This window comes from Chlorocebus sabaeus, chromosome 8 (genome assembly GCF_047675955.1).
Source record: "Chlorocebus sabaeus isolate Y175 chromosome 8, mChlSab1.0.hap1, whole genome shotgun sequence".
In the NCBI taxonomy this organism is placed as follows: domain Eukaryota; kingdom Metazoa; phylum Chordata; class Mammalia; order Primates; family Cercopithecidae; genus Chlorocebus; species Chlorocebus sabaeus.
The window spans coordinates 148,776,610-148,801,851 of record NC_132911.1 but is presented as its reverse complement, the minus strand read 5'-3'; the positions used below and the strand labels follow the sequence as shown (position 1 = coordinate 148,801,851).

The 25,242-nt window shown below is 49.7% G+C and overlaps 1 protein-coding gene and 1 pseudogene across 1 annotated transcript; one reads left to right on the top strand and one right to left on the bottom strand.

The window, feature by feature from the left end:
- Positions 1 to 272: 272 nt before the first annotated feature.
- On the top strand, positions 273 to 5,682 carry LOC119624787 (olfactory receptor 2V1-like). Its single transcript, XM_073018663.1, has 3 exons — positions 273 to 320; positions 920 to 975; positions 4,686 to 5,682. Exon 3 carries the CDS (start codon positions 4,715 to 4,717, stop codon positions 5,651 to 5,653), a length of 939 nt encoding a protein of 312 aa, XP_072874764.1. The 5' UTR covers positions 273 to 320; positions 920 to 975; positions 4,686 to 4,714; the 3' UTR covers positions 5,654 to 5,682.
- A 9,488-nt stretch (positions 5,683 to 15,170) lies between these two features.
- LOC140712282 (tubulin beta-8 chain-like) lies at positions 15,171 to 16,638 on the bottom strand (annotated as a pseudogene).
- Between the last annotated feature and the right edge of the window lie 8,604 nt (positions 16,639 to 25,242).

The following is a 25,242-nucleotide window of genomic DNA, read 5'->3' as shown; positions in this document are numbered from 1 at the left end:
TACCTGCGTGGACACTGGGAGGAAGTTCTGCCAGCACGAGCTCCTTCCCTGAGCCTGTTTCTCCCTCCCAGAGGAGGTTGTGGTCTGTGTGAACCACACTCCCTGAGCCTGAGGAGCCACTGGAGGCCAAGGTTGTGGTGGGCTCCACAGCCTGGCAAGGAGTCGGCAGGGGCTGAGGAAGGAGGTTGGTGCTGGGGCTCCTCCTAACCCCCTGACCCAGTGGGAGCAAACACAGGAGGATGAGTGCATGATTCTGACGCTAGGATCTCTCCGCAGGCGTCCCTGCTGATTTTGTTTCCCTGCAGGGGACCCACCCACAGGTGAGTGAGGGTCTTGTACTGTTGCCTCCTCTCTCTTCCCTGCAGCTCCTGCTCCTGTTGCTGGTTCACGTCCCCATTTGTCTTGTTCATCAGCACTTGCTCTTCCTCCTACTGTCTGCCTCCATCAGGGTGTAATTGTTTTGTCTGGGTTTTTGGAGGGGCATCTCTCTGCTGGTGTGGTGTCTCTCCTCACTCTTTCTTCTCATCCTCTTCCTTTGACCCACATCTCTCTCTCTCTCCTTGGTGTCTTACTCCCATTTTCCTGTCCCCCTCCCTCTGTCTGGGTTGGAGACTGGGCTCTGGGTCCCCGGGGTGGAGAGTGGTCCACAACAGGAAGACAAGGACAGATGTGTGGGGAGTGCGAAGGTGAAGGGGTAGGAAAGAGGGGGCTGATGAGGGATGGGGTCCTCCTGTCCCAGGGAGAATATTGCAGAGACGCAGTGGCTTCTTCTGTGTTGTGGTTTCTAGGAAGAAAAGTGAAGTTATTAACTAAACACCCAATGGAAAGGTCTGAAGTTACAGAGCACCAAGATGAGCCAGTAAGATGCAAGAATAAATTCTGTTGTATTTCATAATACATTTTTATTTTTCTGAGACAGGGTCTTGCCGTCTGTGTCCTGGGAGGTGCAAGTGGCTGGTGCCTCTGGACATGGTGGTAGGGCGGGGAGTCCGTTCTTCTCCTGGGGGATCTGGTGTATTTTGCTGGTTGGTGGAGCCTGTGGCTGATATGGCTGAGAGGGTGCTTGGTCGCTGTGGGAACAGATTTGCTCCTATAGAAATCCCCTCCACATCACACAATGTCATAGCTCTGTCATTCAGCTGGAGTGCAGTGCTGTGACCGTAGCTCACTGCAACCTCCGCCCCCGAGTTCAAGCAATTCTTCTGCCTCAGTCTTCCAAGTAGCTGGAACTACAGGTGCACACCACCATTCCCAGCTAATGTATCATTTTATTTTTATTTTGGAGACAGTCTTCCTCTGTCACCCAGGCTGGAGTGCAGTGGCGTGAACACAGATCACTGCCAGCTTGAACTTTCAGGCTCAAACCAGCCTTTCACCTCAGCCACCTGAGTAGCTGGGCCTACAGATGTGTGCACGATAGCCTGGCTAATTTTCTCTGTTTTTTAAATACAGATGAGGTCTCGTTTATGTTGCCCAGGCTGGTCTCAAATTCCTACCTCGAGCTATCTTTCTGCCTCAGCCTTTCAAAGTTTTGGGGTTACACGTGTGAGCCAGGGTACCTGGCCAAAAAAATTTTTATTCATTCAACAAATATTGACTAGCGCATAACAGATGTGCCAGGCACTGTTCTGGGAGCCAGGGATCCCACCACGAACACCCGTGGCACCGGGGAACATGGGTTCTAGTTGGGAAAGCAGAGAACAGACACCCGCATGAGCAGCCTGGGGCCCGCCGTGCCCATTTGCCTGCTGTGGGAACCAAGGCGGGGAAGGGAGGCAGAGGAAGGTTTCAACTCTGAACGGGTGCTGAGGGAAGGCCTTGCTGAGAAGGTGAGGAGGAGGAGGTGAGGGAGCAAGGCAGGGCTGGTCTGGGAAGAGCCTTCTGCACGGAGATGAGAGAAAGTGTCCAGGCCCCGGGGCTGGCCTTGTCCTGCAGCGTGGGAGCAGCTCCAGGAGGCTGGGGAGACGGACAGGGAGGGAATCCCCGGAGAGGGGAAGGAAAGGCGTGGGTGGTGGTGGAGGGCTGCTGAGGAGTCTTGCATTTCCTCTGGAAGTACTTTGGCTTTATTCTTGCAGAGATGGGTCCACCCCAGGGCTACGTGACAGATAGACTGGGACAGGCTGGGGCGTGCCAGGGTAGACTGGAAGGCAAATGCAGTCGGGATCATTGCCACCCTCCAGGGATGCTGTAGAGGTGGTGGGGCCAGGCGGGAGCTGGCAGGGGTGCGTGCGGGCCGGCGGGGAGCTGGCAGGGGTGCGTGCTCGCCGGGGGTGTGTTTTGCAAGAGGAGCCAGCAGGGGTTTCCGATGTTTGGGACGTGTGTGTGGAGGGAAGGACAGGAGTCCTGGATGACGCGAGTGTTGTGACCTGTGAACCTGGACAGATCTGCCACTCACTGAGCTGAGCTGAGAGGAGAGGAGAGAACAGGGGAGAAGCCACTTCGGGTGGAACAAGCCCATGAGGCAGCTGAGGGGAGATGCTGAGTGCACAGCGGGTGTGAGTCTGAGAGCAGGGGAACCACGCAGGAGGGAGGGAGAAATGGCATCAGTCACCCAGGCAGTACTGTAGTTTAAGAGATTTGGGGAGGAGGAGTGGGGAGTGCACGTCCTGGGAGGTGCCTGTGGCTGGTGCCTCTGGACACCGTGGTAGGGCTGGGCATCCCTTCTTCTGCTGGGGGATCTGGGGGGACCCGGTTTGTTTCACTGCTTGGTGGAACCTGTGGCTGATATGGCTGAGATGGTGCTTGGTTGCTGTGGGAACAGATCTGCTCCTGTAGAAATCCCCTCCTCATCACTCCAGGGGTCATCCGTGGCAAGGACCCCTGGGCACACCCCCCTGGGCACGAACCAGGACAAGCTCCCTTACCTAGGGACACAGATCAAGCAGCCAGCTGCAGGGTCCTGGGCCTGGGCAGGCCCATCCCAGTTTAGGAAATTCCCCGGGGTCTTGGCACAGAGAGTGTGGTGTCCCGTGGAGCAGCCGCATTTAGCCTTGCAGTGAGGTAAGGTGGACGTGGATACACCAGTGTGCAGAGGCTCACAGATAAACGGCCGCCCGTGTGTGGAGCAGGTCCTCGTCTTTGTAAGCAGCTGAAGATGTTTCTTCCATTTTCACTCACTGTCCCTGGTAGAAATGATTTAAACAGCAAACTCCTGTGACACTCAGACCACGGCCAGTGAAGTGGGAGCCTTTCTGCAGAAAATGGAGATTGCAGCCACAGGTAACTCCATCACGTCTTACTTTATTCAGTCACCACGTATGGGTTGAGGTCCCGCTATGAGCCAGGCACCATTCTGGGGGCTGCCAAGGTCATGGTGAACGGAAACGGTGCCTTCACTCTGGTGGATCTCACAGACCGGCACAGTCCAAATACGGGAGCGTGTGCGTGTCAGATGGCGCCGGTGCCCTGGAGAAACAGCAGCAGGAAGGGGCTTGGGAGAGCGAGACGTTCAGCTTTTTCATCCGCTGCCACAGAACAGCTCTCTATGAAGACCAACGTCTGAGGAAAGACAGGAAGCAGAGAGGGAGGGAGGCCTGGGAAAGACCTAGGAAAACGAGCAAAGCACGGAGGGCGTGGGCACCCAGGCCAGGAGACCCTCGGGAGCTCTGTGAGCAAGGGAGGGGCCACAGGGGACCTCAGAGGGACGTGCGGGGGGTGCGTGTTTCCATGTGTCTGTGTGTCTGTGTCTGTGTGTGTCTGTGTGTGTTTCCACGTGCCTATGTGTGTGTCTGTGTGTTTCTGTGTATTTCTGCATGTATATTTTCATATGTCTGTGTGTGTGTATTTCCATGTGTCTGTATATGTCTGTGTGTATATCTGTGTGTCTGTGTCTATGTGTGTGCGTGTGTATTTCCATGTGTCTGTGTGTCTATATGTATCTATGTGTGTGTGTGTCTGTGTGTGTCTCGGAGTGTGTGTGTGTGATGTAGGACTTTACTTTCCACTGTAAGACCTGGGCTTTATTTGGAGTAATTTAGGATGTCATCGACATACTTTCACTAGGAAAGTTGCACAAATGCCTTACAGTTTAGCAGACTCTCTACAAATGCTGTGACAATAGACTCAAGGGTTGAAGGACAGAAGCTGGGAGACCAGGGAAGAGGTTACAATAACCCATCAGAGAGAGGAAGGTGGCTGGGACTTGGGTAGTTTAGGTGGGGGTGGGAAGAGCGAATTAGATTCTGAGAAACACTGAGGGTACGGCCAAAGGGCTTTCTGATGGTTTGGACCTAGGGAATTAAAGAAATAGAGAAATTGAAAATGGTCCCAGGATTTTTGACCTGAACAAAATAAAGACTAAAGAACATCTCACATCTCCATAATCTTTCCTTTTTGTAACACATGTAAATGATCTCTTGAGCATGAAATAGTCCAAGGCCTGTTAGAGACAGTGGACCAAACCCATGTGACCCCAGCTATGTGGAAAGCCTGGCTTTGCTGGCTGAAGGAGAATCGTCCAACAGTCCCGGGGCACATGGAATGATCCCATTTCTACCCTCTGGGTTTGGACATGCACGAATAACCATGTGGAGTCCAATTCCAGAGCTGGCAGAGGTCCTGTCACCTGTGTCACAGGAAGACGAGCGTGTCCTCCTGCATGTCTCGGAGCATATGCTGTTGAACGGAAGAATTTGGAGCACGATAGAGACATGTCTCTCAGTCTCATAATTTCTCTGTGTTCTCAGGTGACTGTGAACGACTACGCCATGGGAAGATGGTGAACCAATCATACACAGATGGCTTCATCCTCGTGGGCATCTTTTCCCACAGCCAGACTGACCTTGTCCTCTTCTCTGCAGTGATGGTGGTCTTCACAGTGGCCCTCTGTGGGAACGTCCTCCTCATCTTCCTCATCTACATGGACCCTCAACTTCACACCCCCATGTACTTCTTCCTCAGCCAGCTCTCCCTCATGGACCTCATGTTGGTCTGTAACATTGTGCCAAAGATGGCAGCCAACTTCCTGTCTGGCAGGAAGTCCATCTCCTTTGTGGGCTGTGGGATACAAATTGGCCTCTTTGTCTCTCTCGTGGGATCTGAGGGGCTCTTGCTGGGACTCATGGCTTATGACCGCTATGTGGCCATTAGCCACCCACTTCACTATCCCATCCTCATGAATCAGAAGGTCCGTCTCCAGATTACTGGGAGCTCCTGGGCCTTTGGGATAATCGATGGAGTGATTCAGATGGTGGCAGCCATGAGCTTACCTTACTGTGGCTCGAGGAACGTGGATCACTTCTTCTGTGAAGTTCCAGCTTTACTGAAGCTGGCCTGTGTAGACACTTCCCTTTTTGACACCCTCCTCTTTGCTTGCTGTGTCTTCATGCTTCTCCTCCCCTTCTCCATCATCGTGGCCTCCTATGCTTGCATTCTAGGGACTGTGCTGCGAATGCGCTCTGCTCAGGCCTGGAAAAAGGCTCTGGCCACCTGCTCCTCTCACCTGACAGCTGTCACCCTCTTCTATGGGGCAGCCATGTTCATCTACCTGAGGCCTAGGTGCTACCAGGCCCCCAGCCATGACAAGGTGGCCTCTGTCTTCTACACGGTCCTTACTCCCATGCTCAACCCCCTCATTTACAGCTTGAGGAACCGGGAGGTGATGGGGGCACTGAGGAAGGGGCTGGACCACTGCAGGATTGGCAGCCAGCACTGAACCCAAGGCATCCAGTGCCTGGCTCTGCCATCTCTTGGCTCTGGATTGTCAGGTGAATAATTTGCTTATTTTCAGTCTTGGTTTTCTCATTAATGGTTAGGATCATGACACCTGTTTACATGATGTCTCACACCAGTTATAGCCCAGCACTGGGGTCTTAGGTGAACAACTTATAGATGGCAGAAAATAAAACTTCATCGTTCTCTTTGTAGAGTGTCCACCCCTCACACTGTGTAACTGGAAACTTCGTAAAGGCGTATTCGGAGCATACAAGTTGTCTTTGAGATGATGAGGGACAGGGTAGAGACCTGCTTGCTTGTGTATTCAGTGGAAATCCCCCGAGCCTGCTGTCTCCTCACCACGCCCTAGCAGTGCGCGCCGCTCTGTGTCAGCTCAGCCTCTGTAAGGAGAAAACTGGCTGAACTGCTTCCCCTTTGGGGAATGAAGACTGGAGCATGGTCACAGAATTTCATCTGCTATTTGAAAACTGATTTTCAGTATTTCGGTTTGAACTATTTGCAGGACTTGTATCCATGCTTCCAAGCTCTGTACCTGTCCTTTGCATATATTTGCAGTAGAATCCTCTTTTCACGGAAAAAATTATCTCCATTGAAGGCAGAGAGAAAAGAGGCCAGAACTGGGCCTCAGGATTAGACCAAACCCCAGGGAGGTGTTTGCTGGACATTAGAGAAGCGGAGGGAGGTGGCACCCAGGGCCTACTATGGGAGATGGCTTTAGATTGTCCACTCAGCTTAATTCTCACAGAAAACATTCTGTGGTGAAAATATGATGCCCATTTCACAGGAGAGGAAGCTGCGGCTCAGATCGGTACGTCCCTGCCTCATCGTCCGGTTTTCCTCTTCACCTCCCCATGGGAGACACGGGTTTTTTGTCGCAGCTGAGATGAGCAAACAACTTCGCAGGAGGCTCCTTCCCTTGGGCATTTAATTGCCTGAAGAGGTGTCTCCAAGGACTGGTGAAAATAGAAGTAACTTTCCTTAGTCACGGGGCTGCAAGATTTTCTGTTGTGTAGATGCATCTTGGTATATTCTGTGACCTCTTGCTGATACCACTTAGGTAATGCCCAACCTACCAAATTAATTTAAGCTGTCTGTATATATTTTTTTGAGACAGAGTTTCACTCTTGTCGCCTGGCTGGAGTGCAGTGGCATGATTTTGGCTCTGGGGTTCAAGTGATTCTCCTGCCTTAGCTTCCCAAGTAGATGGGATTACAGGTGCTCACCACCATGCCTGGCTAATTTTTGTATTTTTAGTAGAGACGGGTTTTCACCATGTTGGCCAGGCTGGTCTTTAATTCCTGGCCTCAGGTGATCTTCCTTCCTCGGCCTCCCAAAGTGCTGGGAGTACAGGCATGAGCCACTATGCCCAGCCATAAGCTCTATAATTTTAAATCTCTTTCTGTGTATTCTCATTCTCATCATATATTTTTGCCTTGTAAAAATTTCAATTTGCCCCAAATTCTCCTCTTCCAGGAAGCATCCCTGATTAACCTCATGCCCACTCAGATTTCTCTAGGATTTTGCACCCCTCAAACCATAAGTATCTTGAGTATTCCAACCAGAACTGTTTATCTATAACCACTGAATCTCTAGACTGGAAGAAAATTTATAGCAAACTTAATCTAGCCCTCTTTCATGGACACAGGATTTTGGACCACAATCGCCAAAACAAAAGTTTTACCAGCCTTTGCCTTAATCATGGTGGGATAATTCCTATTACATTTTCTTGCATTTCATTGGCATTGATTTTGTGTCCTTAATTCACTTCCTGCACAAGGACCAGGCATTCAGTTGAAAAATATCTACTGAACACCTACCAGCACCCAGAAATGTGGCAAGTTCCAGATCACAAAAAGGTTCCACAGGGTCCTCTTATGTCCAGGCACACAATTCAGTTCACTATCAATGCTCCTTATGAAACAAGCGTTGCACAACTAGTCTCAGTGTGAGCGACTGCAAACTTAGAGATTTAGAATTGTTAGAGATTTGTAAGGAAATAATATACACAGAGAAAATACGTGTGAAAGGGGGCCCGATGCCGTAGCTCACACCTGTAATCCTACCACTTTGGGAGGCCAAGGTGGGAGGATTGCTTGAGCCCAGCAGTTGGAGACTAGCCTGAGCAACGTGGCAAAACCCCATCTTTACGAAAAATACAAAAATCAGCCTGGTGTGGTGGCACACATCTGCGATCGTGCCACTGCACTCCAGCCTGGGAGACAGAGCAGGAGTCTGTCTCAAAAAAATAAAATAAAATAAACAAAAAGTAAAAAGAAAATAGACGTGAGAGCACAGGAGAGTAGAAGAAGCAAGAATCTCGCCAGGGGTCGTGGGAGTTTTTGTTACTTGCTTCACTTTTGTGTATACCTGACATTTTTTATAACTGATAGTTTAAAATGCTCAAGGCCAGTTTTTTTTGCCTACTGCCTTACCAAATCCTTTCCCATCAAGTTGTCCGTTCATTGTATTGGGTGGTTTGGGGGCATAGACGTGAAAAATCTTCATGGCAATCAGTTAGGTCCATGTTCTGTGTGTGTGAATATAAAAATTGCTTGAAGCCAGGCGTGGCGGCTCATTCCTATAATCCCAGCTGAAGATGGGAGGCTGAGGCGCGAGGATCCCTTGAGTCCGGGAGTCAGACATCGCAGTGTCACTGCACGCCAGCCAGGGCAGCTCAGACAGAGCCTATCTCTACAAATTAGAAATGTTCCATTTCAGCTGGGCAGGGTTTCTCATGTCTGCAGTCCCAGCACTTTGGGAGGCCGAGGCAGGAGGATCACTTGAGCCCAGGAGTTTAAGACCAGCCTGGGCAACATGGCGAGACCCCATCTCTAGAACAAATAAACATAAAACATGAATTTTAAATTTAAAAATTGCTCTATACCTCCATTTGGAAAGACTGTGTATGTGTTTGTGACATGTATGAAAGCTAAGCTGGCCTCTCTATCACCGTGGGGCTCAGATCTGTCCTGATCACGTTGCGCGCCAAGGTCTGCCCTGGAGGAATCAGTATCCGCTGCTGTCCGAGGCCAGCGCCCGTCCCCACCCAGGACAACCAACGGCCACAGGAGGGCAGCAGAGAGCCAAGATCCCAATCAGAGGAGCGCACGGGCAGCCTGGGACGGGCGCAGGTGTTTACATTTGTTTGTTTTCTTTTTTATTTAAGTGACCTGTGCCATCGTGTTGGTCTGAAATAGCCCGGGATGTGGCCATAGAGACAGATCTAGTGCCGGTGAAGGAGAGAGCGGAGTGGGGTCCAGGCTACTCCAGCCTCCCTCCTGCTGCCCTTGGCAAGGCTGCCAGCCTCTCTGTGCCTCAGTGTCCGCATCTGTCACGTGGGGATAATAACAGGATGGACTGCAGGGGGCTGGTGACAGTAAAGAGAGTGAGGTGCGTGGCGGCAGCGAGGGCCGGCCCAGGAGGACCCGGTGGGAGCTCCTACTGACTGCGGAGAGGATTAGCAGAGGCCCCGCTGAGGACAGCACTGGGGACGTTCAGGGGAAGGGGCTCGTGGGAGGGTGGTGGGAAACACCTGCAGGCAGAGGGTGGGTGCGATTCTGGGGACCTCAAAAGCCACACCCAGGTGCCCTCCAGGGAGCACTGCAGTGGGAAAGTGTCCAAGGCCTGATGTTCCCGTGGGCAAGGCCCTCCCCTCTAACCCACAGCCACTCCCAGGGCCGAGTTTCTGGGGTGCTGGGAGGTCGACCTGTCTCCTCAAGATCCACCGTGGTCACTGTCAGATGTTCGCATTGTGGGACCTGCATGAGGGTGACCCGGGCAGGCAGGGCCTTCCTGGAGCTGTCCCAGGGCCTGTGTGGTCCTGAGCTGACACCTGAGGATGACACCCCACCCTCCACACGTCCGAGTGAAATGGTAGCACCCTGGCCGTGGCAGCACGCTAGCAGCCCCATCAGCACAGAACTGCAGCGAGCAGGGGGCAGCCTCGGGGGTGGCCAAGGCTTTGGCCCGTGCAGGCCCTGAGCTCAGAAGGATACAGGGGCTTTGTCCAAACCCACGCTAGGTGCAGGCTGGAGAGACTGTTTCAGAAGGAGGAGGAAGGGCCCCGGGCGGATGAGGGGAGAGGCTGGCTCCGAATGTGTGGGAGACGCAGCCGGAGCCTGATGACTGAAAAGTGAGCAGGGACTGGGGCTTCCTAGGAAGCAGTGAGGAGGGGGCAGCCCAGACCCAGTGAGATCACACCTAGGATGTCCCCAAGAAACCCCCAGGGGTGGGGGGCCAGGACGTGCATCGTCGTTGGGGCTGGGGCCAGGGCGTGCATCGTCATTGGGGGTAGGGCCAGGGCATCCATTGTCATTGGGGGTGGGCAGCCATGTGGATGAGCCCAGTGGGGAAAAGGGAGATGCGGCTGAGTTTGATGGTCTAGAGGTGCCCGCACCCTCACAGACCCAGGTGCCCTGGCACGCACAGCCCTGCTAAGATGGCAGACATGGCGGGAGTGGTGGTGCCATGACTGAGTGTGTGCATAGCAGAGAACAGATAAATGAGCTTAATGACATGAATAAGTTTAAAGACCAAAGAAGGGTCTTGTCCAGGCCAATCCTGGGTGGAAATGAATGCAGGAGTCTTGTTAGCCTCTGCCCGGATGGGAAAACTGTCAAACTCAGGGCCTAGAGTCCGGTGATCAGAAGGAAAGAGGTTCCAGACAGGACCCAGATTAGGAACCTCCTCACCCCACCCCACCCCCCAAGAGACTAGAGCAGAGGGGGAGGCCCACAGGCAGCACAACCTTCAACTCCTGGTTTCCCCAGAAGACGCTGTGAGCATTTGACCAAATGACCTCAGAGGCCCCCTCCAGGACATTGTGACAATTTACACCAATCTGCACTTTTGCTCCTTGAGCTCTTGTCTTTGAGGGCCAGCTCAAATGATGACAATGGCTTTTCTGGCCAACTTACCCAGACTCTGTCCTGAGAGGAGTAAGCAGGGCCCAGTCTACGCAAGGCCCTCCCTGTCTTCTGGGACAATCTGTGGGTCCTTCTGAGACAGTGACTAGCTTTGCCCAGCCCTGAGCAGCTGAACCAGAGGCAGAACGACTCTAATGACAGACAACTATGAACTCCTTCACCCGTCTGAGCTCAGGGCCTGCCGTAGGCCAAAGCCTTGGTCCACTCCAACCGCTCCCTGCTCTCAGTTCTGTCCTGGTGGGACTGTGAGCATGTGCTGCCATGGACAGGGTGCTGTCATTTCTCTGCTTACTCTAGCCTCAATCTCCCAGGCTCGACCGATACTCACGCCTTAGCCTCCCAAGTAGCTACAGGAACTACAGGTGTGCGCCACCACTCGTGGCTAATTTTGGGAGTTTCTGTAGACATGGTAACCATTGTAGGAATATATTGCAGCTTATCTATTCTTCAGTGATAGGCTATTTTAAAAATATTTGGCTATTAAGAAGAAAGTTGTTATGAATACTTATATTCAGGCCTTTGTGTCAACAGATTTTCATTTCTCTTGGTTGAAAACATAGAAGGAATTTTTTTTTAAAGTTATGGATTTTTAAATGATTGTCAGTTGTCAGTTACTTTAAAAAAATGTAAATTCTTAAATTTAAAAGTTTAGGATGTCTGACTACCCTGACAAAAACAAGCAATGAGGAAAGGATTTCCTATTTAATAAATGGTGTTGGGAAAACTGGCTAGCCATATGCAGAAAACTGAAACTAGATCCCTTCCTTACACCTTATACAAAAATTAACTCAAGATGGATTAAAGACTTAAACGTAAGACCTAAAACCATAAAAACCCTAGAAGAAAACCTAGGCAATATCATTCAGGACATAGGTATGGCCAAAGACTTCATGACTAAAACACCAAAAGCAATGGCAACAAAAGCCAAAATTTACAAATATGATTTAACTGAACTAAAGAGCTTCTGCACAGCAAAAGAAACACTCATCAGAGTGAACAGGCAACCTACAGAATGGGAGAAAATGTTTGCAATATATCCATCTGACAAAGGGCTAATATCCAGAATCTACAAGGAACTTAAACAAATTTACAAGGAAAAAAAAAACCATCAAGAAGTGGGTGAAGGATATGAACAGACACTTCTCAAAAGAAGGCTTTTATGTGGCCAAAAAACATATGAACAAAAGCTCATCATTACTGGTCATTAGAGAAATGCAAATCAAAACCACAGTGAGATACCAACTCATGCCAGTTAAAATGGCAATCATTAAAAAGTCAGGAAACAACAGATGCTGGAGAGGATGTGGAGAAATAGGAACGCTTTTACACTGTTGGTGAGAGTGTAAATTAGTTCAACCATTGTGGAAGACAGTGTGGCAATTCCTCAAGGATCTGGAACCAGAAATACCATTTGACCCAGCAATCCCATTACTAGCATATTCCCAAAGGATTATAAATCATTCTACTATAAAGATACATGCACACGTATGTTTACTGCAGCACTATTCACAATAGCAAAGACTGGGAACCAACCCAAATGCCCATCAATGATAGACTGAATAAAGAAAATGTGGCACATATACACCATGGAATACTATGCAGCCATAAAAAAGAATGAGTTCATGTCTTTTGCAGGGACATGGATGAAGCTGGAAACCATCATTCTTGGCTAACACAGGAACAGAAAAGCAAACACCGCATGTTCTCACTCATGAGTGGGAGTTGAACAATGAGAACACATGGACACAGGGAGGGGAACATCACACACGGGGGCCTGTTGCAGGGTCGGGGCCTAGGGGAAGGATGGCATTAGGAGAAATACCTAACATAGATGGCAGGTTGACAGGTGCAGCAAACCACCATGGCACGTGTATACCTGTGTAACAAACCTGCACGTGCTGCTCATGTATCCCAGAATTTAAAGTATAAAAAAAAATAAAAGTCACAGGATGTTTGTGATAGTATCTATTACACTGATGTTGACATCACACATGGTTGATTGACTATGTGGAGACTCCAAGTGAAATTTCTTGTGGTTCTCAGTGTCAGGAAAATATGTATTTCTGGATAAAAACTCAAAAATTTTAGAAGAACATCCAAGTTTCATAGTCTAGAGCTCTAACACTGGAATCTTTTCCAAATTTAAGGATTAATGATTTACCTAAATCTAAAAATAGTAGGTTGCAGATGTATTTAAAGATTGTGCTTAGGTAGTATGTTTATATATTAAGATTAAAATCATCTTCTAAAGTTTATTAATTCTAATATAACCTTTATTGTTTCATGTAGACATATCTTTCTGATTCCCAGGATAATTTAAACAATTAATTCAAAGCAACTATTAACTTAGATCTAGATTGGGTATCTATTTATGCATTTGAAGCTTTAGATATGTATTTCAAATCAGAAATGTGTGCTGCTCATGGAAAGTTGTGACTTAGAGCTTCAGGTAAGTTTTTTTCATGTGAACATACTGCTTCCAATTGTTGTTATGCCCAGACAATTAATAAATACCCTTGGAACTGAATGAGTGATTAACTGCAAATATCACAATACATCTTCTTAGTGAGCATGATAATTAGACATATTTAGTCCTTGCTGTGACCTAAGAAAGGAATTCTTTTCATTAAATGTTTAATATCTCACCCTGTTCATACAGCTGGAGTTACTGATTCAGTTTGATGTGAATTCAGTCTTATAATAAAAGGCCCATCATTATAACCTGCACTTATGCTTCCTGTAGTATTGGAACTTCCAACTGGTAGGCAAAATAGATATGCTTCATATTCTGAAAAACCACAAGAAATCTCTCTTTATTCATAATAAACACAGAATTAGGTATTCTATTAAACTGAACAATAGAACTACTGGGCATGACTGCATAAACTGTATCACAAATTGTCCGAGTGTCTGGAAAGGTCAGTGGGCCATTTCGCTCCACGCTGTGCCACGGGCCAAACAAGAGGACTGTCAGTGACTCACTGCCTGGGTCACCCAGGGCAAGTGGTGTTACCCCTAACGTCAAGCTTAACCCAAATCCTTAATCCGTAAATCTAACCCTTAACCCCACACCGGCCAAATCACAACCCCAACCCCAACTCCAAGTCTAGCGCCAGCCATAACCTTAACCTCTAACCCTAACCACTAACCCTTAAACCTAACCCCTACCCAAAACCATTCACCAATGCTAACTTTAACCCTATACCCTACCCCTACCCCTAACCTCAAACCCAACCCTAACCCTAAACCCTAACCCCAATTCTAACCCCAACGCTAACCTTAAGCCTAATCCTTACCCCTAACCCTAACTTCAACTTAACCCCAACCTCAACCCTAACCCTAACCCTAGCCCAAGCCCTAGTCCTAACCCTAGCCCTAGCCCGAACCCGAACCTGAACCCCAACCCTAAACTAACCCTAACCCTAACCCCTAACCCTAACCCCAACCCCGGACCCTGACCCGAACGCTGGACCCTGACCCGAACCCCGAACCTGAACCCAAACCCTAATCCGAACCCGAACCCTAACTCACCCCCCAACCCACTCGGGCTTCTCCGGCCCCACCCACACCCAGGCCACAGTGCCCTGGGCCCTCTGGTTCCCGGCTTCCGAGGGCGGGCAGGCGCTGGGCTCCTCAGGCATTCCTGAAGGGGTGGAGCCTGTGGGCCTTTATAAGGGCCGCTGGCCTGCTGGACCGGCCTCCTGGCTGGACCTGCGCGTCGTGCACAGGCCGACTGAGGGGCACGGGCGCCCGCCGGCCTCTCTGCCCGTGTCTGTCCGCGGAATTCCGGCCAGGTCTCCCCGCGATGGCTCTCCCGACACCTGGAGACGGCGCCCTCCCGGCGGAAGCCCGAGGACGAGGACGGCGAAGGAGACTCGTTTGGACCCCGAGCCAGAGGGAGGCCCTGCGAGCCTGCTTTGAGCGGAACCCGTACCCGGGCATCGACACCCGGGAAGAGCTGGCCAGAGAGACGGGCCTCCCGGAGTCCCGGATTCAGATTTGGTTTCAGAACCGGAGGGCCAGGCACCCGGGCCAGGGTGGCAGGGCACCGGCGCACGCAGGCGGCCTGTGCAACGCGGCCCCCGGCGGGTGTCCTCCGCTCCCTCGCCGGTCGCCTTCACCCACACCCGGGCGTGGGGAACGGGGCTTCCCGCGCCCCACATGCCCTGCGCTCCTGGGGCTCTCCCACAGGGGGCTTTCGTGAGCCAGGGAGCAGGGGCCGTCGCCCCGCTACAGCCCAGCCAGGCTGCGCAGGCAGCAGGGATCTCCCAACCTGCCCCGGCACGCGGGGATCGGGATTTTGCCTACGCCGCCCTGGCTCCTCCGGAAGGGGCGCTCTCCCACCCTCAGACTCCTTGCTGGTGGCCTCCGCGCCCGAGCCAATGCCGGGGGGACCAGGACCCGCAGCGCCACGGCCTGCCGGGCCCTTGCTGGGTGGGACAGCCTGGGCCCGCTGGAGCTGAGCCGCAGGACCAGGGTGTGCTTGCGCCACCCACGTCCCAGGGGAGTCCCTGGTGGGGCTGGGGCCAGGGCGCGGCGGCGGCGGCGGCGGCGAGAGACTCCACACCGAGGAGAACCGAGCATCCCGGGGATCCCAGAGCCGGCCCAGGTTCCAGGACGGGGCTGTCTACCGCGCATGCGCGGGTGTGCGGGCAGCCGCCTGGGCTCCGGGAGCAGCCCCGGGAAAGCTCTCATGCGTTTCCACCACCCGACCCCCGCTTTATCCCCCGGACGGCTTGGGGTTCCCACGCCGCCCTGGCGACCTGGGGACCCTGGCCCCAGCCCCACCACGGACTCCCCTGGTGGCAGACACCAGGTGGTTCAGGTCACCGTAGGTGGGCGTGGGCAGTTTTAGGGTCCTGGAACAGATGTCCTATAACGCTTCGTTGTCTATACAGAAGGTCTCGTCTGCATTTTCTATGAGCTGGTGGACGGAGAGGGTGGCGTTGTAGGGCTCCACCACCGTGTCTGACACCTTGGGCGAGGGCAGGATGCTGAATGTGTTTATGATCCTGTCTGGGTACTCCTCCCGGATCTTACTGAGCAGAAGGGTACCCATCCCAGACCCCGTCCCCCCACCCAGGGAGTGGGTCAGCTGGAAACCCTGCAGGCAGTCACAGCTCTCAGCCTCCTTTCTGACAACGTCCATCACTGACTCCATCAGCTCCGCGCCTTCCGTGTAGTGCCCCCTGGCCCAGTTGTTTCCGGCCCCACTCTGACCTGTAAGACAGTACAGCCAGTCACTCGATGGCCAGGTATATGGTCATCAGTGGTCACCATAATGCAAAAAGGGCCAAGTGTCATGTGAGGTGAGCCCACCGTTCTCCCTGCAGGTGGAGCAAATGAAACCCCTCCCCCAGAGTTACAGGACAGCAGCCTCCCTGTTAGAAATTAAGTCAGGAGTCAAGCCTGAGACAGGCTGACAGACCTCCCTGCAGGTGGCTCCTGCCCATTTTCTGGGAAGGCAGTAGCCACGGCCCCAGCTCAGCTCCCTGCAGGGAGTTGACATCAGTAGCTCTTCACCTTGAGGAGACACCTGGGCCTTCCTCCCAGAGCCCCTTTAGGAGGCAGATGGAGCGACTGGGAGGATAGGAGGGTGTTCAGGGGCCCTGGATCCACGGTTCCCACGGCCATGACCTTGGGGCACGCCTAGATTTTGAGTGGCCCTGGCTAAGAAGCCGCACCCCAGTCCTCGCCCACAGCTCACCGAAGATGAAGTTGTCCGGCCTGAAGATCTGCCCGAAGGGCCCCGAGCGCACAGAGTCCAGGGTGCCCGGCTCCAAATCCACCAGCACAGCGCGGGGCACGTACCTGCCACCTGAGAGGGGCGGGAGGGCATGAGCGAGGGGAGGGCCGCGTTCCCAGGAGGGCGGTGGGGAAGGACGGGGGTCTCACCGCAGGCCTCGTTGTAGTACACGTCGATGCGCTCCAGCTGCAGGCGGCTGTCCCCGTAGTAGGTGCCCGCGGAGTTGATGGCGTGTTCGTCCGAGATCACCTCCCAGAACTGCGAGACGGGAGGGGCCGGACAGGCCAGGGCCAGTCACGGGGGTGCCCCAGCTCCTCTCCCACCCCCACCCTCATCCGCACCCCCACCCTCATCCGCACCCCCACCCTCATCCGCACCCCCATCCCTAGGCCGCCGTATCCCTGGGTCCACCCCGGCCACCTCGCCAGCCGCCCAGTCCCACCGCGTCCCCGGCAGGGACCCGCCCCCGCCCCTGCCAACATCTTCCCTGGCCACCCGCAGGCCCGAGCTGGGCCCTCAGAGGCCCCGCTGCCAACCTTGGCGCCGATCTGGTTCCCGCACTGCCCGGCCTGCGTGAGCACGATCTCCCGCATGGCTAAGGCGGGATCAGGGCAGCAGGAGAGACGCGAGGAGGAGGAGGAGCAGACGCGCAGTGACCCAGCCCGCCGTCCGCCAACGCTGAAATAGCCCCGCGCCCACCTCCCCCAGCCTCGCATTGGGCTCCCAGAATAAGCAACAGCTTTACTTCCACACAGGTGTACCCACCTGTGAATCCCTTGGCGTTGAACGTCTGTTGGGGAGCTCAGGTGTCCCTGCTGTGGTCCTTTCCACGTTGGGGAAAGCTGGTCAGCTGGAGAACTTCCTCCCACGTCTTTACTAAGACTAAATCCCTAGTTGACCGGAAACTGAATTTTCCTCCCATGTGGGAGGGAAGGACTCTTGTTTCCATACTCACAGAGTGCCTTGCACCTGCCCTAGATTGAGGACATGTTTTTGTAATTGATGAGTCCTTTCCTCTATTAGGAGATCTGTGGTTAGGAAAGGCCTTCCCTAGGTTAACTCAACAGGACTTCATTATAAGCTTTACTTTGGAGCAGTTCAAACCTGCAGTAAGCTATGGGTGTTAGAGATAGCCAGGCCTCTGATTTAGCTAAGTCTTCTTTAGAGTAGGATCAGCCCTTTCACCTTTCCAGAGGACCACGGTCTCCACGCAGAGTGAAGGTCATATTGGATTCTTCAAGCTGAGGATAGGTGCTGGGATACACCTGCTGTGAAAGATGGGCCCTTGTCACTTTGCAGGCTTTTAGATGACCCAAACTGAGGAGTTATTTCTTCTGGTAAACATTTTTCAGGTGGGGTGGGGAATGCCTCGATCTAACCAGTGAAGGTATCAGTGAAGGTATCATTAGCAAATATTTGAATCTCCTGCAGAAAGGCAGCTGAGTAAATTAGAGTTGCCAGTTCTCACCTGGATAGGTTCCTCATTTTGAACAGGTTTAACTGGAGAAGGAGAAAATTGCTGGCTGTTTGGGTCATGTCAGGCACAGAGCTTTCAGTGCTGAGACACCTGTTTTACTGTCTTGAAAAGATTTACCCCTATAAACAAATGAGACATTAACAGAAACAAATAATCTCTTCTAGGGTGAAAAGAATCAGGAAAGTGCTGAATTATATTTCTATGATTGGTACTTGGCATTAGTAATTTATTACCATCATTCAGCCAGCCAGAGGGGCCCTGGACTGAAATGCAATCCCTGGCCCATTTTTGTTCTTCTTCAGAGTATTCTGGCCCAGTTCTATGCATGCTGACCAGCACGCCCATAAGCTTCATTGGCCCTCTCAGTGCAGGGGCCTTGGCTGTGGCATCTACAAGGGCATTTCCTTTTACATGGTCAGTCTCTCTTTTGATGTCCTCTGCAATTAATTATAGTCACTTTCTGGCAGCAAAGCAGCATTCTAACAAGCTCGAAATCTGAATGCTGTTGTATGGAAAAGCCCTTGGGGTCAGGAGTCCCTACCCATTCCAAACTGCAGCATAAGCATGAAGCACTAAAAAATCACACTTGGAATCAGTGTAAATGTTAACTTTTAAATCCTTTCCCAACTGTAGGGGCCTAGTAAGTTCAATTAACTCAGGTTTTTGAGCTGAGGTAGAGGCCAGCAAGGCTTGTGCCTCGATTCTCTTGTGCTGACTAATAATGGTATATCTAGCCCTCCTGTTTTCCTGATGCATAAAACAACTTGCATCTGTTAACCACTCTTCTTTGGGATGGTCAAGGGATTCATCTCTCTTAAGTCTGGCCTGCTAGAATAAATTTGTTTCATAACCTGTGACATGCTTTGGCTGTGTCCCCAGTCGAATCTTATCTTGAATTGTAGCTCCCATAATTCCCATACATCGTGGGAGGGACCCAGTGGGAGGAAATCGAATCAGAGGATGGGTCTTTCCCATGCTGTTCTTGTGACAGTAAATAAGCCTCATGAGATCAGATGGTTTATTTATTTATTTATTTTTGAGATATAGTCTTACTCCATTACTCAGGCTGGAGTGCAGTAGCATGATCTCAGCGGACTGCAACCTCTGACTCCTGGGTTCAAGCAATTCTCCTGTCTCAGCCTCCCAAGTAGCTGGGATTATAGGCACCCACCATCATGGCTGTCTAATTTTTGTACTTTTAGTATAGACAGGGTTTCACCATGTTGGCCAGGCTGGCCTCAATCTCCTCACCTCAGGTCATCCACTGCCTTGGCCTCCCAAAGTGCTGGGATTACAGCTGATGATTTTATAAAGGAGTGTTACCCTACACAAGCTCTTTTCCCTGCTGCTAAGAGATGTGACTTTGCTCCTCATTTGCCTTCTGCCATGAGTGTGAGGCCTCCCCGACCATGTGCAACTGTGAGTCAACTAAACCTCTTTTCTTTATGAATTACCCAGCCTCAGATATGTCTTTATTAGCAGCATGAGAACAGACTAATACAACCTGTATGCCGGAAAGGCTAGGAGCACCTGTGGACTCTGGCAGATAAGTAGCTGCATTTATGGTTTGGCAGGCTTTAAGGGTTGTGTCTGGAGTGTCTAGCAATAAGGCCTGATACTTTCATAAATATTCTCCTATTATCCACTGGTGCCCGTTAGCTTCTAGGACCACCATCCCTTGTTGTGGGGTCAAAAACCTGTAGGTGCTGTTCTAATGTTAGTTTATTAGCTTCACCTACTAGAAAAGTGGTCGCAGCAATAGCTCTAAGACATTAAGGCCACCCTGAGGCCACCTGGTCTATCTGCTTAGAAAATTAGGCTACTGGCCTTGGAATGTCCCCCAGTTTTGGGACAAGATTACCCAAGGCCTATGACTTGCTTTTTGGCCACATAGATAAAAAATGGTTCATCCAACCTGGGGACTCCCGCGGCTGCAGCAGAGCCCAATTTCTCCTTGAGAGTATTGAAGTTCTAATGACATTTGTTTGCAGTTCTAATGACATTCTAGGAGCTGTAAATCTTTCCCTTTAGTATATCATATAAAGGCTTGGCTACATGTCCAAATCTGGGCACCCATAAGCAGCAGTACCCAGACATTTCCTAAAAAAGCCCACAGTCATTCGTTGGACTGGGATCCTTGGATGACTAAAATAGCTTTTTTTATCTTCTAGGGATGTTGATCAGTTCTAGGGGTTAAGATAGATTCCAAATATTTAAGTCTTTGAGTCAAAATCTGAGCCCTGTATGGTGATACCCTGTATCTGCAAGTTCCCAGGAAATTTACCAACTTAACAGTACTATAATGTGAGTCTTACTTAGTTGGGCTAGCAATGAGCAAGTCACCTACATATTAATAATTGTGTCTCTTTCCAACTGTAGATTTCTTAAGTCCTTAGCTAGAGCATTTTCAAATAAGTGGGGACTATCCCAGAACCCTTCGGAGATGACTGTCCAGGTTAGTTTTGAGGCTGAATGTGTATCTGGATGAGTCATTCAAAGGCAAACATATTATGAATCTGGATGCATTGAGAGACAGAAAAATGTGTCTTTCAGACTTAAGAGTGTAAACCAGCTTGCATCCCCTGGGACTTGGTAAGTATTGGGGACAATGAGGTGTATGGAGACAACTGCATTTATTAATGCTCTAAGGTTTCTGACAAATCTGTACTTGCCATTAGGCTTTTCATCTGGTGACATGTGAGTATTGTAAGGAGACTCTCACGGCCTTAGTAATTCACACTGCAAGAATTTGGGAGCTGGTAATGTGTGAGTATTGTAACTCATGCCATTAGGCTTTTCATCTGGTGACGTGTGAGTATTGTGAGGAGACCCTCACGGCCTTAGTAACTCATGCCATTAGGCTTTTCATCTGGTGACGTGTGAGTATTGTAAGGAGACTCTCACAGCCTTCATAACTCATAGGCAAGAATTTGGCAATAAGGGGTTGAATTTCCCCTCATGCTTCTCACCCTAAAATGTATTGTCGAGGAGTTAAAGGTAAAGTATTTAACTTTCAAATCCTTTCCCAACTGCAGGGGCCTAGAAAGTTCAATTAACTCAGCTTTTTGAGCTGAGGTAGAGGCCAGCAAGGCTTGTGCCTCGATTCTCTTGTGCTGACTAATAGCAGCATATCTAGCCCTCCTGTTTCCCTGATGCATAAAACAACTTGCCTCTGTTAACCACTCTTCCTTGGGATGGTCAAGGGATTCATCTCTCTTAAATCTGGCCTCCTAAATAAATTTGTTTCATAACCTGTGATGTGCTTTGGCTGTGTCCACAGTCAAATCTTATCTTGAATTGTAGGTCCCATCATTCCCATATATCGTGGGAGGGACCCAGTGGGAGGTAATTGAATCGGGGGATGGGTCTTTCCCATGCTGTTCTTGTGACAGTGAATAAGCCTCATGGGATCTGATGGTTTATTTATTTTTGAGACATAAAAAATCCTCGAGGGCGAGGAGCACGAGGCTCAAGTTGGATTTGAATGGGGGAGGGGTTTAGTGCGTTTCCCAGAGCCTGTGTGGCCCAAACCTCAAGATTTACTTGAGACGACACCTCAGGTGGTAAATGTGACAGCTCATTCTTAACTTTTTTTTCCCCTGAGGGGTCAGGATCAAAAGTAACATTTTCTATGCTTTATGATCTGTGAGGGTGACCATCACTTGGTCTGAGTCAATAAACCTCTCCCCAGTAAGAGGTCAGGCATTCAGACAGTACTAAAAAGGCAGATGAGAAACCCAGAGCCCCTGGAAGACAACTTAGAAGATGCAAAAAGCAGTGTTTTTGGGCTTGGCCATCATGAGAAGACAGGAGCCCCTTGTATTGAATCAGGACAGAGTCATCTGCTCCCACACCTAATAAGAAGTTAATGCTCCTACCTGCCACTTCAAGAGTCACCTGAGGCTCCTCCATCTCTCGATAGATAACAGTCCAGTGGGAGCGGAGGTAGGAAGCATCAGGCCCTACCACTTTTGAGTCTGCTGGGCTCTGATGATGGCTCCCTTGGAAGCACAGTGCATTTCCTTCGGCAGTGGCCGACCTTCTTACAGAAGGCACATTGGTTGATATCCAAGGCACAGTGGCCCAGAGGCACGGACTGGGACTTTTACCTTCTCACTTCCTCTGCGAGGGCCAGGGGTTAAGGGGCTGCCTCTGAAATGGTGGAGAGCACAAGGCTTCAGCTAGAAGCTGGGCCTCTTGGGAGATTTGCTTTATTTTATGTTTTCTCTGCCCTATTCCTGTGATGGAAAACTGCAGAATCCAAGTCTAAAATCTGATCCACAGGAGTCTGGAAGGCTAAAGCTGCTTTTGGCGGCTTCCTGCAGACATCAGAAGCAGACTGGGCTATAAAATAAACTCCTAGCAATGCCTGTCCCTTCTTGGAGTCAGGGTCAGTGTTAGTGTATTCCCTCAAAGTCTAAATTATCCACACTTGTAATAAGGCTAGGTTTTCATCTTTTCCCTGAGTAATTTTCCAGACTTCGTAAAAATCAAAAAGCTTTATCACACTTTTTTTGATTCCTTCAAGGAGTCAAATGATCATATTTTTTTCTCTCTATATCCCACTTTCTTCCTAATTCTAGATTAGAATCTCTTTTCTAGATTCTAGTTCTCTTTTAGGTCCTAGTCAGGCACTGCTGTGCCTCCTACTTGATAGGTGTCAGGTCCCTGGTTGCAGGCTGCCACCCTGTTAGCTTGTGCTCTAGCCACTCCCATAATATACTGCTTTTCTACCATGTAGCAGGTGAGCATAAATATATGCAAATCTTGCCTGGTCAGATCATACATCAAGATTAGCCTCTCAAATTTGTCTACAAATTTTCCTGGAACCTCTGAAAGCTGTTTTAGTTTTTCCTTGCATATGGCTAACTCAGACATAGAAAAGGGTCCGTATACCTGTATAGTGTCCCTATTATCATCTGTCACTTCCCAGAGAGGGCAAACATTCAACTTTGCCAGCTGATAAGAGGCCCCACCGCATGTTGTTCTGGTGAAGCTCAGGTTTTTTGAGAGTGGGGTATGTATGTAAGACAGGACTTGAAGGGCAGGGAGAAGATGATGCCCGGACACTAGATAACTCTGGAAAACTAGAAGAAATTAATAACATGTTGCACACCTCACCAGAACTGGAAGGAGTCTGTGTTCTTATGTGGTACTTGGACTGGCAGGGGAGAGTTCAGCCTCAGCTAAGAAAAGCCTAATATTAAGAGGCACTTGCATTAGAAGGGTAATCAATTATGTGCCATCCTTATTTTGTCTTTTCCTCCATCAAACATATAGAAGCCCATTTTAACTTTTTATCTTGACCAAGTATCAGAGAAGCCTGTATGTAAAGTATTTCCTCCCATTTAGTTTCTTAGTTTCTCTTCCATAAAACAAATTAAGCTGCAAAAAAAGGGGGGGGAATGGGAAGGCTGTAACTTGTACGTTGTGATGTATTAGTCCATTTTCACACTGCTACGACAAAACTCTTTCAGGAAAAAAGTGACATGCTGGGTTTAGAAAGTAGGGTCCAGCTGCCCTATGCCAGCTCACCAAAGATGACCTTATGGTTAAGAAATGAGAGAAAACTGTTAAGAGAAAGTCTCATATTCTCCATCTTGAGGCTGTTTACAGGGGTTGTCACAAAAGAGGCTGTCACTAAACAGGCAGATCTGATCCCATCATGTAGGGCTGTGAAATGCCACATTTCAACTCCTAGTCATAATGATGCAGAGGTTATTGCTGATCATTTCTGATAATTAAGGTACAAAAATACTGGGTTCCAAGACATTTCTTGTTTTCAGTGTCACTTGGACAAGTGGCAAATTAAATAAGCAATCAGCTAAAAGTCAGAGGATCCTTGAGGAAAGTAAAAGCTAAACTGTTTGGGGCCTCTTTCCTGGGGCAGCCTCCGGGCTACTAAAAAACAGAGGCGGTGAGCAGAAAGGTGACAACAAGATGCAGAGCACTCAGGTGAGGGACAGAGAGCACAAGGTGGACAGTCCCAAAAGAGAAAGTGGCAAACATCTTCTTTAGCCAAATCCACTCTTTTCAATATACCCCAGGGCCTCTAACCTTGTGAACTTGGCCTCTAATCTGAGTATGACACCCCCAAGTCTCTAACTTTGGGCTGAGTTACCCTAATATTATACCCTAGGGCCTCTCACTTAAGTAATAGTGGATAATCGTTCTTGCCCACCTGAATGGCTTCACAGCTCTAAAAGATGACCCACTTGCCAGCTGATTGATTCTGTGTGGCTTGTTTTCCTTGGAGTGGGGGTCTTGTCTTGGTGTCCCTTCATGATGTTGCTGAAAGATGTTCCTGGAAAAAAGGGTCCTGATACAGACCACAAAGTGGGATTCTTAGATTTTGTGCAGGAAAAAGTTTGAGGTGAGTCAGAGAGCACAGTGAAGGAAGCAATTTTATCAGAAATGACTCCATTACAGAGTTGGACATCCTCAGGAAACAAGAGCAGGAATGCATTGTCTTTTGTTAGTGTCTCCACTTATAAGTAACTATAAAGAGAAAGAGTTACAATTAAACTTGGAAGGTGCAGATGTACTCACTGAAGTCGGGGCTATTGGTTTTAACAATGACCATTAACCCGTTGACCTAAGCTAGCTCACTAATATTATCTTTAAGAAAAAATGCTGCAGTCCTAGGACATTTATACATTTTTCAGGCTTGGTGGAAGATGTCTTGTATGGCCATAAATATTCTGCAATTGTAATTTGTGGCCAGCTAAAAAATGTGGCTATTTTCAGACCATAAGTATTAACTTTCTAGATGCCTTGTGAGTACTAGCTACTCATATTAAGATAGAGTATTCTAGTCATGTTTATTAAACTAGAAGCTTGGTAGCCATGAGTTCCTCTAACACGGCAAGTCTACTCCTCAAGGATAAAATGTATTTCTCAGGAATTTTGTGCATTTTGTTTGATGGCATTTGGTATGTTTACCAAAATGGCAGAAAAGAGTGAAATTAGTCCTCAAAGATTTCTCAGGATTGGATATAAACAAAATGGTTATAGTTAATATGCAAGTTGATGCAGTGGATATGCAGAAGAAATTTTGTTTGAAACACAATTAGATATTTATTTATTTATTATTTTGAGACAGAGTCTTGCTCTGCTGCTCAGGCTAGAGTGCAGTACACCATCTTGGCTCACCAAAACCTCTGCCTTCCAGGTTCAACGGATTCTTCTGCCTCAGCCTCGCAAGTAGCTGGGATTACAGGCATGAATTACCATACCCAGCTAATTTTTGTGTCTTTAGTAGAGATGGGGTTTCACTCTGTTGGCCACGCTGGTCTCAAACCCCTGACAACAAGCAATCTGCCCACCTTGGCCTCCCAAATTGCTGGAATTACAGGCATGAGTCACTGCTCCCAGCCACAATGAGGTTTTTAAATAATTCTAACTGATTTCCTGCTGTTGAG